Raw genomic sequence first — 17,056 nt, 5'->3', positions numbered from 1 at the left:
CCCCTTGCTTTGTCATTACTCACCACCTGCTCGAAACACTTCACAAGCGTCGGATCCGCCCTCTGCGCGGCGAGTAAACGCTCTCGGGTTACCGGGAGTGTGGAACAGTCAACAGCTGGGCTGGCAGGTTGCGCTGGCGCAGCGGTTCCAGCCGAGAACGCGGAGGATGCAGAAACCTCCACTGCTGGCTTTTCCTCCGGTATTTTGTCCTCTGTGAATATTTTCCCAAACATAGTATCATCTAGCGACACTTCCGAGTTACTCTTACGCGCTTGCGCGCGAGTGACAGCACAAATAGGGAAAATGTGGGCCTGGGTTACTTCAGGCACTACAAGCTGAGGAGAATCCAATATTTCTAATGCAGGGGTTACCTTACCCCCTGCGATGTCATTTCCCATTAGGAAAACTATACCCCTTATGGGTAATGCTGGGCACACAGCAACAGGGAAAAATCCAGTAATTAATTTACATTGTACATGTACATTATGTACGGGCCGGGGCACATAACCCATTTCAATGCCACATAAAGTCGATCCATACCCACACGCTGATTGTTCGGAAAATGGTAGAGCCGAGGCAACAATCACTGACTGTGAGCCTCCCGTGTCTCGTAGTATGCGGACGGGTCTCTGATCGTCTGACTCACCTGTTAGTGAAATCAATCCCTCGAACACAAAAGGCTTAAAACAGGGATCTATTTCCTCCGCATTGTCAGGTGTGGAAATACTGAGTGAGTTAGTGTTAATCAAGCCGATGCCTTTCGGCCTGGTCACGTTTGGTGACTGCTCCTTCCGCTTCAGCATTAGGCAATTATTAATGAGATGCCCAGGCTGATGACAATAGTGACATTCTCTCCCCTCTTTGTCCCTCGTAAACACTCTCGCGGGCTGACCAACAGGTGCACCCGACATGCGGCGAGAGTTCTCAGCAATAGCCGGAGAAAACACCGTTTTATGCATCAACACATATTCGTCTGCCAGTACAGCAGCTGCGGAGAGAGATTGCACTTTCTGATCATTTATATGCCCCACAATACGGTCAGGTAATCCCCTCTTAAAGTCCTCCATCAGGATTAATTCTTTAAAGGCAGAATACTCTGCAGCGTCACATGAATCAATCCATTTATGGAGCAACATCCCCTTCTCCCTGGCATACTCGACATGTGTCTGATTAGCCCCCTTTCTGTGATTCCTGAACTTCTGCCGATAAGCCTCGGGAACTAACTCGTACACCCTAAGTATGGCACGCTTTACCAGGTCGTAGCTTAGGCTGTCCTCCAGTGAAAGAGCAGCAACCGCCTCCTGAGCTCTCCCGTGAAGTTTACACTGCACTAACAGAGCCCAGGCGTCAGTCGGCCACTGTAATCCCGCTGCCATGCGTTCAAACGCACCAAAATACGCATCCACTTCAGCCTCACGGAAAACCGGCACCAACACAACATTTTTCCCTACATTGAAGGCAGGTGGATGAGAATGAGGTGAGGAACTTCCTCCGACATGGCCAAAAGCACCGGAGGCACGCAGCTCGGAGTCTAGCTCCAGCTGACGTATCCGCACTTCCTTGTCAATTTCTAACTTTCGTAGCTCCAGCTGTAACTGCCTGGCTTTCTCCCTGTCGTTAGCTTCCCACTGACGCTGCCTGTCCTTGGCTTCCAACTGGAGCCGGACGAGACGGACCTTGAGTTTAGCCCCCTCCCGGGAATCTGTACCAACAGGAGAGGGTGGACATCTGCGAGGTGACGTGAGCGGTGCCTCACACGGCTCGCCCCCCTCGCTGTCACTACCCCTTCCTTCAGTAAACGTAAACTCTGCCTCAGTCTCTGGACGCAACAGGCCCTCAGTGGGAACATCGGACACTGGGAGCTCAGCTGGTACAGCCGGTACAAGTACCTCTCTTCGCACCATCTCATCAACCACCAATGCCTTCAACTCTTTTTTTAACATTTGCCGATTTACCACAAGACTGAAATGCCGCGCTATCTCCATCAAATCATCCTTTCTACACCGGTCCAGCTGCTCATAGGACGGCCAGACCAAGAACGCCTCTATATCGAACGATGCCATACCTGAGTGTACCGCCCACACGTTTACCAAGTTTACTGCCACAATAAACCCACCTATAACCCCAGGAATTGTTTTAAATGTATCCCGGACGAGTCCCCACGTGTTACGTTCCCACTTGGCTAGGGTACAAACGGGAAACGACACGCCCAGATTGGATTTGGTATATTCGTTACCGGTGGTTTTATTGTTACTGAAACTAAGTAAAAATGATGGTCACACAGATTGGCCCCACAACACGGTCAGGTAATCCCCTCTTAAAGTCATCCATCAGGATTAATTCTTTAAAGGCAGAATACTCTGCAGCGTCACATGAATCAATCCATTTATGGAGCAACATCCCCTTCTCCCTGGATGACGTGGCAGAAGCGAGCAGGGGTTGGGCGACGTCTGTCCAATCCCCGCGGATGTTGAGCGGTCCGGACGGCCAATGACAGCAGAGGAACTGCACAGCTCATTTACATACACACAAACAGACTTAAGCTCACAAGGTAGCAGTGGCTGTAACAAGCACCAACTATCAAATATCTCGCCTGATTGTTGGCACTTGACAATCAGCTTTTCTTGAATTTTACTCAGGTGTAACTAAAGTCTGATTTAAGGGTTGTTTATATTTCACATCATTAATCAGAATCTGCAGAGTTACTAAAGTAAATGTAGTGGAGTAAAAATACCAGGTTAACCTCTGAATTGTAGTGGAGTAGAATATATATTAATGCTGCCCATTATGGATACAAGCGATTTTCACCCATGTAGTAATTACATGTTTTAAATGTGTACACACCAATGTGTTTCCTATCGCCTAAACCTCCAGGGCTGTACACAGTTTAATACTGTCAACTTCTAATTTTTGGAAAAACGTCTTTTAAAACTACAATTCCCAGTGCCATAGAGAACATGTTGCGAAACACAATAGCCAGCATGTGTAGTTATGCGGGGGCGTTCGAGTCCAGTTTTGGATAGTCTGGTCTGGTTTCGTTCCATTTCAAAGAGCTTGACGCTCGCCGTAACCTTGGCGGACTGCCACTCCAACATCCAATCCCAGAGTTTGAAGATTAATCACAGGGTTTGTCAACGGGACTGTAGTCCCAAACGATAGCTGGGGATTATGGGTAGTGTAGTGTCTTCGGCCATCCTAAACTGAAATGTTTTTCGGATATCATTTCGGATCGGATATCAGCGTTAGAACGATTAACGAAGCACTTTTATACCAATAAAGGACTGGCTTATCTAAAGCCAGTTGAGTAGCACTTGAAATGTTTGGCTCTATGAAACCTGATATACTTATATGATTCTGTTTTCTTCAAGGTTGTGTCTTCCTGGTCGAATGTACTTATTGTAAGTCGCTTTGGACAAAAGCGTCAGCTAAATGCAATGTAATGTAATGTAATATCATATCGCATTAACAACACCACATCTGGCGTCACAGAGATCTTCTGTTACTGTCCTTTCTTCTTAGAGGAAGTACAGAAACACGTAACAGGATTTGTTTTAATGTTTGAGGTGCAATAAACGACACAGCAGCTTTTTGGCATGTTAAAAACTATTATTTTCTGCCTCGCTCATGAGAGTAACAGCTGGCAAAATTACAGCCTCGCCTACTGATTTCAAATGTGTGCTCTAAAATGATATTTATAAATGACTTATCATTATTATAAGCAAGACAATAAATGGCAAAGATATGTAGAAAATAAACGTATTTAAGATACGTTCATAAGAAACGTAACGTGGGAGAAAATATGTTTCTAGAAGATATGTAGAAAATAAACGTATTTGAGATACGTTCATGACGAACGTAACGTGGGAGAAAATACGTTTCTTGCTAAACGTAATTGAGAATGCAGTTTAGTTCTGTGGGAACGTCATTTTTAGGAGACAGGGTTGCCAGCACATATGCTCCATGGTGCTACAGACATTGCCCTTACAACTACAATAAGCATGTAAATGTTAATCTACAGCTCCGGCTCCGGCGTCTCCACCTGCAGACGCAGCCATCCTCATCAACTACTGACTGTAGCGTCACCTTGGATACGATTCCAAACAACTCACAGACTGCATCGGGCGCTGAAATTGCCGCCCTGTGACCATCAGATCTAACGACGCTGATTGGCTGAAATTATGTTTCGGCGGCATAGTTTACAGATAGCAACAGTCAGCAATGTGTTGGATGCTGCTGCTCTGGCTGAGGGCTCCTTTCTTAGCGCCCAGACGAGAGAGGGTAATGATACACGCTGCGGTCAGGCAGGAAACATGTGACTTATCAGTAACTTTAAACATCGTAAAATAATTTTAAACAAGATGTTATTGTAGATTATACATGTTACTGACACCAACTATGTAATATTTACCTTGTTCATTCAAAATAAAAAATAAAAACATTTTTTTTTTTAAATATATTTTTTTAATTTATTTTACTTTTTTAATGACAATCAAACATGTGGGAAGAGGGGGCGGCGCCCCTATCGCCCCTATGGGCTGGCCGCCACTGGCACTACACTATACACAGAATCTCTTACAGCGGGCTTCAGCCAGGCCCAGAGGGTTAGCCTTATTGAGAATGTGCAAAGTGCATTCTGTGCTTTGAAAATATAAGAAGAGGAGAAGCTTCTCTTCACGGTAACGGACCAAAACATCCCATCAGTCTCTCTGTATGACCTCTGAAGGGATTATAACAACAATTGTATGCAATAACTATAACATGTGGTGCCGATCCTGCTTCATTAGCTCTGCACAGCAGCGCTTGGAAGTGGCCTTGGAATTTATTTTGTTATCACATGCATGAGGAGTTGCTATTGAGTAACTTCCTATCTTCATCTCAGATCTAGAGGTACTCAGATCTTGTACTTAAGTAAAAGTAGTAGTACCATAGTGTAGGAATACTATGTTACAAGTAAATGTCCTACATTAAAATGTTTACTAAAGTATTAGCAGCAAAATAAACTTACATGTATTGTAAAGTGATAAGCGTGGATGCTGAAAAGGCTTTTGACTCGTTAAATTGGGATTTTCTCTATCGAGTTCTACATAGATTTGGTATACATGACACAATTATTAAAACTGTACAGGCATTATACAACAAGCCCACTGCTAGAATTAAAGTTAATGGATATTTGTCAAATAGCATTACCCTCGAAAGAGGCTCGAGCCAAGGCTGTGCATGGTCACCGCTAGGCTACTCTTCGCACTATACTTGGAACCATTGGCTCAATACATAATGAAGAGATATGGGGAATTACTAATAACGGGCAGGAACGCATGCTGGCTTGCTACGCTGACGACATTTTTTTTCTTTTTGGCTCAACCAACAAACTCTCTCCCTAAATTGATGTAATCACTTTAACAATATGGTCGACTGCCAGGTCAATATTGCTAAAACACAATTGCTTACTTACAACTACAGCCCACCAGGTGAAATTAGAAATAGATACCCTTTGGCATGGCACACAGAGCATTTCAAATATTTAGGCGTTATAATACCAAAGGATCTTTCAGAAATATCAGAATACAATTACTCACCTTTAAACAAAAAGATTAAGGAGGACATAGCTAGATGGAACCTTATTTAGTCTCAGCTCAAGAATTGAATCCATCAAAATGAACATACTGCCAAGACTACTTTATTTGTTCCAGACCTTACCAATAGAGATTAACCAAAGACAATTTAACGAGTCGGACAGAATAATATCAAGGTATATATGGCAGGCTAAAAGACCTATAATTTGTTTTAAAACTTTACAATTAGCAAAAGAAAAGGGGGGGTGGGCTCTACCTTCCCTTAAAGAGTATTACCGGGCAGCACAGCTGAGGCCCATGGTATGCTGGTGCAATCCATCGTATGATGCCCAATGGAAAACCGTGGAAGAGAAAATATTATCCATTCCCATACAAGTAATCATAGCTGACAGCGACCTACAGGGCTACATAAATAACATTGGAAATCCATGAGTAAAACTGACTCTTAAAGTATGGAAAACAATCATAACTGAGTATAAATTAGAGGAACATATTACAATTCTGAAATGGTGTGCATATGACACCGACTTTACTCCAAATAAATTAGACACTAGATTTAAGGATTGGACAGCCATATGAATAACTGCTCTTTGCAACCTAATTAAAGAGGGAACGCTGTTTAGTTTTGAAATGCTTAAAGAGAAATTCCTATTAGAAAAACAAGACTTCAATCGATACTTACAGATGCGGCATTATGTTAACAAAAAGGTTAAAACTATAACAGAATCAGGTACAGGTGTGATAGAACTATTTAAAAAAGCATATGATTCAAAAACAGATAGCAAAGTTATTTCAAAGGGCTGTTGAATCTTAAAATACACTCAACCATATATGTGAAATCCAAGTGGGAGAAGGAAGGAGGGGTTATCATATCTGAGGAGGAATGGACAACAATATGGAAATATCAGTGGAAATGTACCAGTTCACATACTGTAACTGGAGGGAGTTGGAAGATATTTTATACACCCTCTCAGAAGTCTCACTGGTAACTCCCCAGACTGCTGGAGAAAATGTGGAAATTCAAATGCAAATCATTATCACGTTTTCTGGGACTGCCCTGTTATTGAGGTATTTTGGAGAGAGATACATAAAGCCTTACAAGATATTTTCAAATGTCATGTGCCTATGGAGAGTAAGACTCATTTCTTTGGACTCATACCTCAAGAATGGACTAAAAAAGACAAATATTTATTAAATCTGTTGCTGGTGGCGAGTAAAAAAGCTCTTACAAAGAAGTGGTTATCACCTGATAGCCCAACTTTAAACGCATCTGTGGATATTACAATGGACATTTACAAAATGGAGAGGATAACTTCATCTGTCAATCACAAACTGGAACTATTTGTGTTACGATGGAGAAAGTGGACTGATTTCGTAAAACCTCATAGGCCAGATTTTATTTTTACAAACGTATGATTTTACTTTTTACTGTCTTTATTTTATCTTTGTATAAAAAAAAAGAAAAAGGCATTTCGGACAGACAAACTTAAAATGTACAATTATTATGTCTTGAAAAAACAATGTGTAATTGTTTGCTGCCAAATGTCAATAAAAAACATATTTAATTAAGAAAATATATATATAAAGTACCAAAAGTAAAAGTACTCATTATGCACATTGGCCCATTTCAGAATAATATATATGATGTGTTTTATAATGATTGATCATTAAAGTGTTCTCAAAGCTGGTAAAGGTGCAGCTAGTTTGAATGACTTTGTATACTGGAGGGTAGCTGGTGGATTTACTCCAGGTGGAACTAAAGTCTGATTCAACACTTGATTATATTTCACATCATTCATCCAGATCTGTAAAGTAACTCAAAGGTATTAAATACATGTAGTGGAGGAAAAGTACACCATTTACCTCTGAGTTGTAGTGGAGTAGAAGTAGCATAAACTGAAAGTACCTACAACATGTATTTAAGTACAGTACTTGAGTAAATGTACTTAGTTACATTACATCACTGCTCAGATCCCCGCATACCGAGGCTTGTCTTGTTAGATTAGATGGATCAAAACCCAATGTCACTCCCTGCTTTCACCTTTCAGCCGTTGTATCTCTGTAAACAGTCTTACCTGCAGATGAGCAGGATGGTGAACACGGTCCCTCCGGATACATATGGAGTCATTGCTGCAAGAAGAGTCCAGACGCCAGGTGGAGTTTATCTGCGGTAAAAGCACACAAAGGACAACAACACGCAATTTAGAGAGATGCAAGAGATGACAGTAGTTACAGAAGATATGGATTCTGCTAAATAGTTTGCTGCATCTCAGCGAGGATGTCAGATAGTGTTTGTGCTGATCCAGTGAGTCTGGAACACGTCACAGGATGGCATGTGCAATCTTTTCCCATCTTTAATCTTTACGGTTCCACAACTATTGATGATATCTCTCAGACAGGTAACAACCATTGCTGCAAAGTGCCATTTGGTTATTTTACACTCTCACAGACACTTACATGTGGGACATCTTTCCGCACTGTATTAGTACTAGGCACTACATGAAGGACATTCTCTCAACAGTACAATGACTTCTATTTACTGGCGACTACAAAAACTCCTCTGTCCGTCTTAAGTCTGGCACTTTAAGCTTAGAACTTGATGAAAAGTAATAGAGCATATTGAAGTTTACTTCAAAAAGTCATCTTTTTCCCATATCGCCATGCAGTCTCCCTCTCCCTCTCTCCCACTCTCCCTCATGCCTCTTTTAAGATGAAAGCAGTTAAGAGACCAGAATGACTTAAACACCGAGACCAATATAGATGTCAAGCTAGGCTACGGACATATTTAATATAATGTGGAAAGCAAACTTCTGTGGCTGTACTGGTAAAAGTGACTTTACAGTGGTGCGGGCGTGGAATACATTAAGACCTATCGGTTGGTAACGTTACATAATACACTGTGTGGTTTTGCAGCAGTGAGGCTTAATAACAGCACAGGTTTGGAATTGAGTCAAATTACTTGAACTCGAGTCCAATTTCAGTAAATAAAAATTATGAATCCAACTTGATCAAATTAAAGTCAACTTCAAACTTGTAATGACTTCATTTGGACTTGAGCCTTTTTTTAATTGGAAGATACAGTATGTGCCCAAAGATTTAAAATAATGACAAAGTCACGCCCGGTCCAACCGGGCAACTGCGTAGTATATGTGGGTCGAAACTTATAAACAGATACAATGGTGTAGGTGCACAGAGAGAAGGAGTGTTTTTAGTTTAGTTTATTAGTAATAATCTAAGTTTGTTGGAGAAGAAATACACCAGATAAATCCCTGCCTGCTGTCCTTTATTCACCGCACCTACACCTCCAGTTTAAAATTCTGTCCTCTAGAAAATGCATGTAATTGAAGTATTTCAACTCTGAAATAGCACCTTAATTAATACTTGTTGAAGAAGAAATTAATCAGAATTTCTATCAAAATATGTGTTTACCATCTAACCCTGCTTCTCTCTTAGTTTATACTCTCCATTGCATCAGCGCAAAATAACTCCATTTACATTTGTTTTTTATGATGCTTTTTAATCATGTAATCCCTTGTTCTGCCATTATACAGCATTTCATAAGTATTGCTTCAGCAGCAGCTTTGCATTTTACATCATGGTAATAAGGGATTTTTACAAATGTAGCTCACTTCACTGGACCACCACAGACAGCTGCTTCTGCACATGAGTTATACACGGGTACTGTTTTAATTTGAAGCTCTCACAAAGTCAACTAACCCACAGATAAACAAGGCAAAATCCTAATTTAAGGCCTGGGGTTTAAGATACTGATTATGTTGTACAAGCCCTTTCTGAATCTAGATATATGTTGCAACAATATTTATCCCCTATCCTCCCCAGCTCCATACTATTTCAAATGCATTATGTGCATACCTGTAATAAATGTAAAATACCCCAATGTCCCCTCTGACTGTAGGATGTATTCAGGGTTGTCAATTAATATATAAGGGACATTAAAACATATATGCTGAATTTCGACATGCGTTAATTACATGAACAGGATTGCTCATGAGTTATAATGCAATGCTATTGAATGAGCTCATCTGCAGTAAACAAACTTCCCTGGGACATTCATTTCATTAATTATAATTAGTTTCAGCATTGCAAAAGGTTTTACTTGTAGATGTGCAGTCTGTTTTGGTCCATGTGTTCATGCTTGGATCCAAATATTACTGCTTGTGCAGAGCTGGAGCTGCGGGAATGAATTGTCAGGAGTGTCAGGAAATCTTGTTCTGAATTCATATCTAGAGAAATGTACTTTGCATATTGTAGTTTTTTACTGTGGTGTGCATTTGTGCTTAGCAGCTTAGACTTCTTACACTGACAGAATTACATAAAGACAGCATAGGCATGATGGTAAAGTCCATTGTCAATTACGTAGTTGAGGTGGGACCGAGTCATTGCCTCACAATTAAACCCTAGGTCAAGACGTGCAAGTACAGAGTCTAGACCAAAGTCGTGAACTTTTTGAGACTTTTGAGAAGGTCATCTTAATGAAACAAAGTAATTCATTTTCAATTACGTTTATTTTGGTGAAATATGCAATAAATCAAAGTATCTTAAACTAAACAAACATTTAACATTGGAATTAGTGCCCTTGGAGATTTGATAGTAATGCATTGTGGGTATGCAGTGCGGTTGATGCCATACGACAGCTACTCTATTCAATGTTACCTACATTCAGAAAAACTCTCTTGTATGCAATCTATTTGTTAACCTAATTTTTTTGCATAGGATTCACTGGTTTTTCATGAAATGTCAAAATGTGAAACCTCCTTATTGTGATGTCTGGGCAGGGGTTCCCAACCTTTATTGTACCAAGGACCGGCAGATACATAAAATAAAGATTTTCGGTTGTCAATTATAACTGATTTTAATATTTACCCACCAGCAGGTAGCAACAGAGGCTAATTGTATGTAACAGCCTGAACAGATAATAGAACAATATGCATCCAAAACCAGAGATGTTCACAAGTCTTTTTTTGCAAGTCCAAGTCAAGTCTCAAGTCTTTGGTCACGAGTCCAAGTCAAGTCTCAAGTCTTTGTGGGGTGAGACTTGATCAAGTCTTAAGTCTTTGGTCACGAGTCCAAGTCAAGTCTCAAGTCTCTAAAAAATAAAAGTCTCATGTCTCTTCTGGTTGTAATAAGCCTTCTATTGTCTGCTGCTATCCAGTCTGTTAAGAATACTGCACAGCTATATCTAAGACATTCAAAGCATTTACTGTATTATTATCACTCCTATATCTATTAGCATACAGTATCAGTACTGATTAGTTGTTTGTTATATGATCACTTTAAACAGGCTATTGCAATGCAATATGAGGACAAACATCACACTTTAGCTAAATGCAAACAACTTATAAGCAAAACACTTCAGAATCAGTATCACAAATACTTTATTAATCCCCCGCAGGGAAACTGTGTTAAAAGTACTTCAAAGTAAACATTTGTTCTGTGCCATTTGCAACTAAAAAACTATTGCTGCAATATTATCTGAAATATACTGAACTGGTGATATTAAAACATGACCTGTTCCAAAAGAGATATCTACCATTAACACCATTTACCAGCCAGATGCTGGTAAATCATGCAAGTGGCTGGTACTGTATGTTGCACGCACCAGCCACAAATAACAATGGCAATCTATATGGCTGGTAACATTTCAACATTCACTAGGCTAGCCATTTGGCCAGTGGACAAAAATGTTAAAATTGTACCTCTGCAACCGTATTGTTTAATTACACTGGGTCTCTAATTACATCTTTTAAGTCTACTATAAATAAACATATTCCTCTATCCTCTCACTCAAACCCAGTGTAATGGTAACCTGATAAACCTGTAACATTAACGTTACGTGGTCAACAATAAACCTGTAGCCTGCCTATAAACCGACAGATGTATTTATGTATGTAACTATGTGTTTTTCTACGTTTAACGTTAGCCAGTAGATGGTGGCAGCGGAACGTAATGATTAACGTTACCGACCTTTTTTATGTCATGTCAAGAGTTGGATGTCAACGCCACTCAACGCAAACAAGTGTGACAAGCAAACATTCACTCATCCTTTCAAATATTCAGTTACAAAGCTAGTAGCAAGCTAAGTTAACATTACATAGCTGATGCTGAGCTAAACATGTTTGCTAACCGTCCATATGCGTTAATGTGACTGACCTCTCCGGGTGAGTTTTCAAGTGCCTGATGAAATTTGACGTTGTTTCCCCAGCATCCTTGATTTTAATATTGCAGACTTTGCAGTGTGCGCTCCTTTTGTTGGTGCCGCCGGCGTTTTGTTCGAAGTTTTTATAGTTGAACCTAATTACAAGCGGTACAGCTGCAGGTGTGCCGCCGGTCGCCATGGTGTTACCATGATGTTAATGTTAAAGGTGGGGTAGGTAAGTTTGAGAAACCGGCTCGAGATACACTTTTTGTTATATTCCATGGAATGCTCTTAACATCCCGATAGCCGGCCCGGCTAAAGTAACTGGATGGCCTACCTGCCTGTCAGCCTCCCATCGGGGCACAAACTTATCTCGTGCCCTCATTGGTCATGTGTGCGTTCGTGTGTGTTGGAGGAGGGGCTCTGTGAGGAAGTGGCAGATTTTCTCCGGTTGTGTATTTTCAAATTCTAGCGATCTCGAGCCGGTTTCTCAAACTTACCTACCCCACCTTTAATACGCCAAAAATAGAAAACACAATGATTGTTCACGAGTCCCAAAACACGAGTCCAAGTCGAGTCCGAAGTATTTTGAGCAGGAGTCCAAGTCAAGTCTAAAGTCTCTGTGTGTGCGACTTAAGTGCGACTCGAGTCCGAGTCACAGACTCGAGTCCCCATCTCTGTCCAAAACATATTAACAATGTTTAAAAAAGGAAAAAAAGAACTGGTGTCGTTTTTGGGTTTTTCAGAAAAACAAAAAATACGACGTTATTCAGTTTTTAAACCAAAACGGGAAAACAGATAAATCAACGTTTTGGTTTTGTTTGTGAATTCTGGGAAAAAGAGGAGAAGGCGCATTATGAAGGAGATGTCCGGTCGTGTGTGTGTGTGTGTGTGTGTGTGTGTGTGTGTGTGTGTGTGTGTGTGTGTGTGTGTGTGTGTGTGTGTGTGTGTGTGTGTGTGTGTGTGTGTGTGTGTGTGTGTGTGTGTGTGTGTGTGTGTGTCACTGGCTTTTGTTTTCAGAAGATATGATAGTGTTGTTCGTTCCAACTTCTTACAAGAAATATGCTTACCTTTTTCAGAGCGGTAGATGGGAAGAACGTTATCACCCTTGTTCGTAATGAAGCTAATGCCAGGAGCACATTATTTTAGGGAAACAGCTAGTCTAGCTAAATCTAAAGGTAACCATAAAGCTAACGATTGTAGATTTGCTAAATTAGGGGAATTTCTTTCTGCAAAGTTGGGTGTCCTGAATTCTGACATCAAAGTACAAACCCTTCTACAGCTTCAATGTACTGTGAAACTCTGAGTTTTCACTCTTTTGGATTATCACTCAATTTTGATTGTATTCCCAAGTGTAACAACAAAGTGATTGAATGCATTTTACAGCTGGGATTTGTGCCTCTTAATCTGGATTAAATATATAGCAACAGCAGCAGAGGCTCATGGGTAATACAGTCTCTAAGACCCCATTTACACGCAAACGAATACGAAACGCAAACGAACCGAATACGATATCAAAAAAGTATTCCGTTCACACGAGACCACTCAGGAGCACTGGAGACGCTGTAGTACATCTGCCGGGCCTGTAAGTGACGCTGTAATTCCGCCACAAAGTACACCAAAAGCAGCGAAGAAGACCCCCGAGCATGGTTGCCATGGTTGCCCTTCTGTTCATGCCCCACGGTGGATATAGCAACATGTAGTTCATGTAATTCTCCATGTCCACTTGTTGCTGATGGTTGTGGTAGAGGAGCTGTAGATGTTGCACTAACATCTGTAGCATGGTCAGTAGCAGTAGCACTAGCAGTAGCTACAGACCATGCTACAGCAGTGAGCAGCAGAGGCGGGGCTACGGCTTCATCGTTATCAGGAAATTATCGTATAGGGCGTACACACGGAGCCGTTTGGCCCCCCAGAGCGTTCCGATTGCAGATCTATCCACCTTGGGACCCGTTATCGTTTGCGGGGTCCGTTTCCGCGTTTCCGTTACGGCCTTGTGTGAACGAACGGGCTATACGCGAGAGAAAAGTAGCGGATACAAGCGTTTGCGTTCTCGTGTAAACAGCACCTAAAGCTGCACACTACTCAAAATGATTGATCAAATAATTGTACAGCTTTTTATACACTCTTTGAGTACTCAATTTACGCCATTCTATTCTATATGTTTAATTATGCAGGCAGTTCAATCTCCAAACACAGTGAGCACACATTTTTTAAGCAACAAATAATTAATGAATCAATATTTTGTGAGAACTTGTTTTTCCTCTCTTCAGATGACTTAATACCCCTCTGCCTGCTCACCATCATTTAGCAAGCTTTCGTAAAATCTACAGACAGGAGAATCCTTTATTTCTATGTTAGGTAACATTTGAGATGCCATTTTTTGTTGGATGCGCGTTATACCAAATATCTCCAATTATTTATCTAACAAATTATGACAAATGAGGATAAACTGGACTCACAATCTACTAAAACATACTGTATGTAACTGCTTGAGAGCTTCTGGAGCACCACCTCTGGGCTTTGGCCACATTTCACATGTAATTATGTATATTCTTAGAAAAGAAAAGCCTGTGGGGAAACTAGTGGATCTGAAGACACATCTGGACACAGTGGACAATCCCAGAAGGACCATCAGATTGTATTACCGGTGACACATGACTCTGGGCCACCGAGTCAAGGCAATGTCCCATGAGACAAAACCACATGTGACACAACTAATGATAATATGCACTTGCACCTACGGACGCACATGGTTAATCTTACCTGTCACGTGTTTGAAGTCTGAGTGGAAATGTACCAAAAAGTCACGAGGGCTGAACCTGAAACTGAACAATCTGGTGCCACTAAATGTTTTTAAAGCTCGGTTGGATGCTACTCAATCGGAAGCTATTAGTACCTGTTTATGTGGATAATTATGTAAATGATGCTGTATGATGTCCTTTTGTTGTTCTATTTATGTTTTTATGTTTCATGTGGAACTACTTGAGCAGGTCTCCCTTGAAAAAGAGATCAATGATCTCAATGGGATTTATCTGTATAAATAAAGGTTTGAAATGAAACCTGACGTAATGGATGAACTCCAAATAAATCACAATCAGACCACTCCAGTGACAGAAGGCAACAGCTCCATTTATCTCGCTAGACCACAGAAAACAATACGCAAGAGGAAAAAAAGGAAAAATCAATATAGAGAGAACCAAATTAAAACAAATGCTGTTCAAAAAGGCACAGCTATACTCCAATACTTTAATTTGTTGTTTATTTGTTATTCCTCTACGTTGACCATCAGAGAGGGAATGGAAATACACCCCCAGCTCTGGAGTTTTGAAGATAACGGAGAGCCTTTCCATTATCTTGACACAACTCTCATTTATGTAAATCCCGTTCCTCTTCCTTCCCTATAGCCTGCACTGTGAGCACTCGATCTGAGAGGCAGCTTGCAGTTTGATACACAGACTGAACAAAAATAATCTGCACCAATTAAGTAAGCCTTACAATCTGTGCTTACTTCACTTATTACATCATATGGCAGCTATAGTTTGAGAAATGAGTGGAGGACTCGGGGAAACTCATCACAAGGCTTCCTGGAGCATTGGCGTGATTTTAATTAGTTATTATCACAGTGTTTATAGCATTGCTCGGAGCATTTTCCTATTGACTTTGACAGCTTTTTATCTGATGCAGAGGGAGAAGAATGGCCAAAGTAGACACCACTGTTGATCAGGACTATCTCATACCCCATGATATAATGGCTTGTGAATGTCTACAGGTGTAGACATTCACAAGTGTGTTAAGTGTTAATCTCTGATGAATTATGCATGTATGTCTCCCAGTAACACACACTTCACCGGGGTCTCCATTAAATTAGTTCCTGACCTTCACCTTCATGTCACTTTATTTATTATTATGTGCCCAATTAAAGCTTGATGAGCATGTCCACATTTGGGATACTTGAATGTTGGTGATTCTAATGGCCAGATGGGAAAATCAATCAACTATTAAGTGGCTCTTGTGGTTTAGCAACAACTTGTTAACATCCTAACCCTCATTCACATCGAGAAGGATCAAGCGCTGGTGATGCAACATAATTTATTTAAAGCAGAACATTTTTGAAGGGAAAAGTATAGACAGACAGACAGATAGACAGACGCACACACACACACACACACACACACACACACACACACACACACACACAGGGAAACCATGTATTTGGCTGTTAAATAACACCGAGATAGCCTGTAAAATGTGACTACGCATGATTTTTTGTTGGATACTTTCGCGCTTCAAACTAAATCATCCCTCCATGCTTCAAAGTTTGAATCCTGAGTAGACTCATGTTTCCAGTCTGGATGAAACCGCACGCTGCATCCAAAGGCGCGCTGGTGAGGAAAAAGGCGCACAAAACGGACAACAAACGTCTCCAAAATTCGAGGTGCGGCAAACATGAACAGGTGCCGCAAGCATTTAAAGGGAAAATCAGCCGCGGTAATGAAGTGAAAATCCGAATTTTACCTGTTATTATCGAACGCCGTGGTGAGCATGTCATAAATGACAGCTCATCCTGGAATTAAGAGTCCGTGCTGTAAGAATGTCCCCTCAGATCGCCGTGGATGCAACCGTGACTTCCATCCAGGTCCAAAGACAGCACCTGCTGATCCGCGCATACAACTGGTTGTGCTCTGTCAGCGGATTCCCAGTAACTGATGTGGGCTGGACACGCTGCTGCGCAGTGACGCACGCCATGGACCCGCAGCTGATTTGTAGTCTCCAAATCTGCCCGAGATAAATGCCCAGAATATCTTTCATGATGACATCGTCTGTAAATAACCCTTTCTTAACAATATGAAGGACAAGAAGTGAAATGTTATGCCACATTTAAAATTGTTTTAACAACATGAGTAGAGGCATTTAGTCCAAATGTGCCATCAACAGAACAATTATGAATCAAAGAGATATTAGTAGAATAATGAAATCAGTAGGGATGTAGTACACATGCAGTGTTATCCTTTCATCTTTATTTTGGTTATTTGATGAAACTGAGCGGCCTTAATCCTGTCAGTGCACGCTTTACCTCACAGATATTATACTTTAATCTGCTTCACAGAGAGAGGAAAAATAGGTTGGTTTAAAAATGCAGGGAACGACGCTTAGGGGCTATAGGAAGGATGGAGGACCTTGCGCCAAGGTGTTCGCCTCTGATGGATGGATCTCGACAGCCTTCCATATAGGCCTTGCCTCTTGGCCTCTGTGTGGGTGTACTGGGAACTTTTCCATCCAAAAAGCCCCAAGGGGCAGTCAGTCAGGCAGCAGCTGATCCCAT

General features: G+C 41.1%; 1 protein-coding gene across 1 annotated transcript in view; it reads right to left on the bottom strand.

Annotated features, from left to right (window-relative positions):
• LOC117550984 (gamma-aminobutyric acid receptor subunit pi) overlaps positions 1-16,468 on the bottom strand; it is a 159,289-nt gene extending 142,821 nt beyond the window's left edge. Inside the window, exons 1-2 of the mRNA XM_034223638.1 lie at positions 16,249-16,468; positions 7,649-7,738 (exon numbers count right to left, since the gene is read on the bottom strand). Coding sequence (XP_034079529.1) covers positions 7,649-7,701 — 53 coding nt within the window. The 5' untranslated portion in view covers positions 7,702-7,738; positions 16,249-16,468. The remainder of the gene's footprint in view (positions 1-7,648; positions 7,739-16,248) is intronic.
• Between the last annotated feature and the right edge of the window lie 588 nt (positions 16,469-17,056).

Source organism: Gymnodraco acuticeps, unplaced genomic scaffold, assembly GCF_902827175.1.
Source record: "Gymnodraco acuticeps unplaced genomic scaffold, fGymAcu1.1, whole genome shotgun sequence".
Lineage (NCBI taxonomy): Eukaryota > Metazoa > Chordata > Actinopteri > Perciformes > Bathydraconidae > Gymnodraco > Gymnodraco acuticeps.
This window is presented reverse-complemented; position numbering and strand designations above follow the sequence as displayed.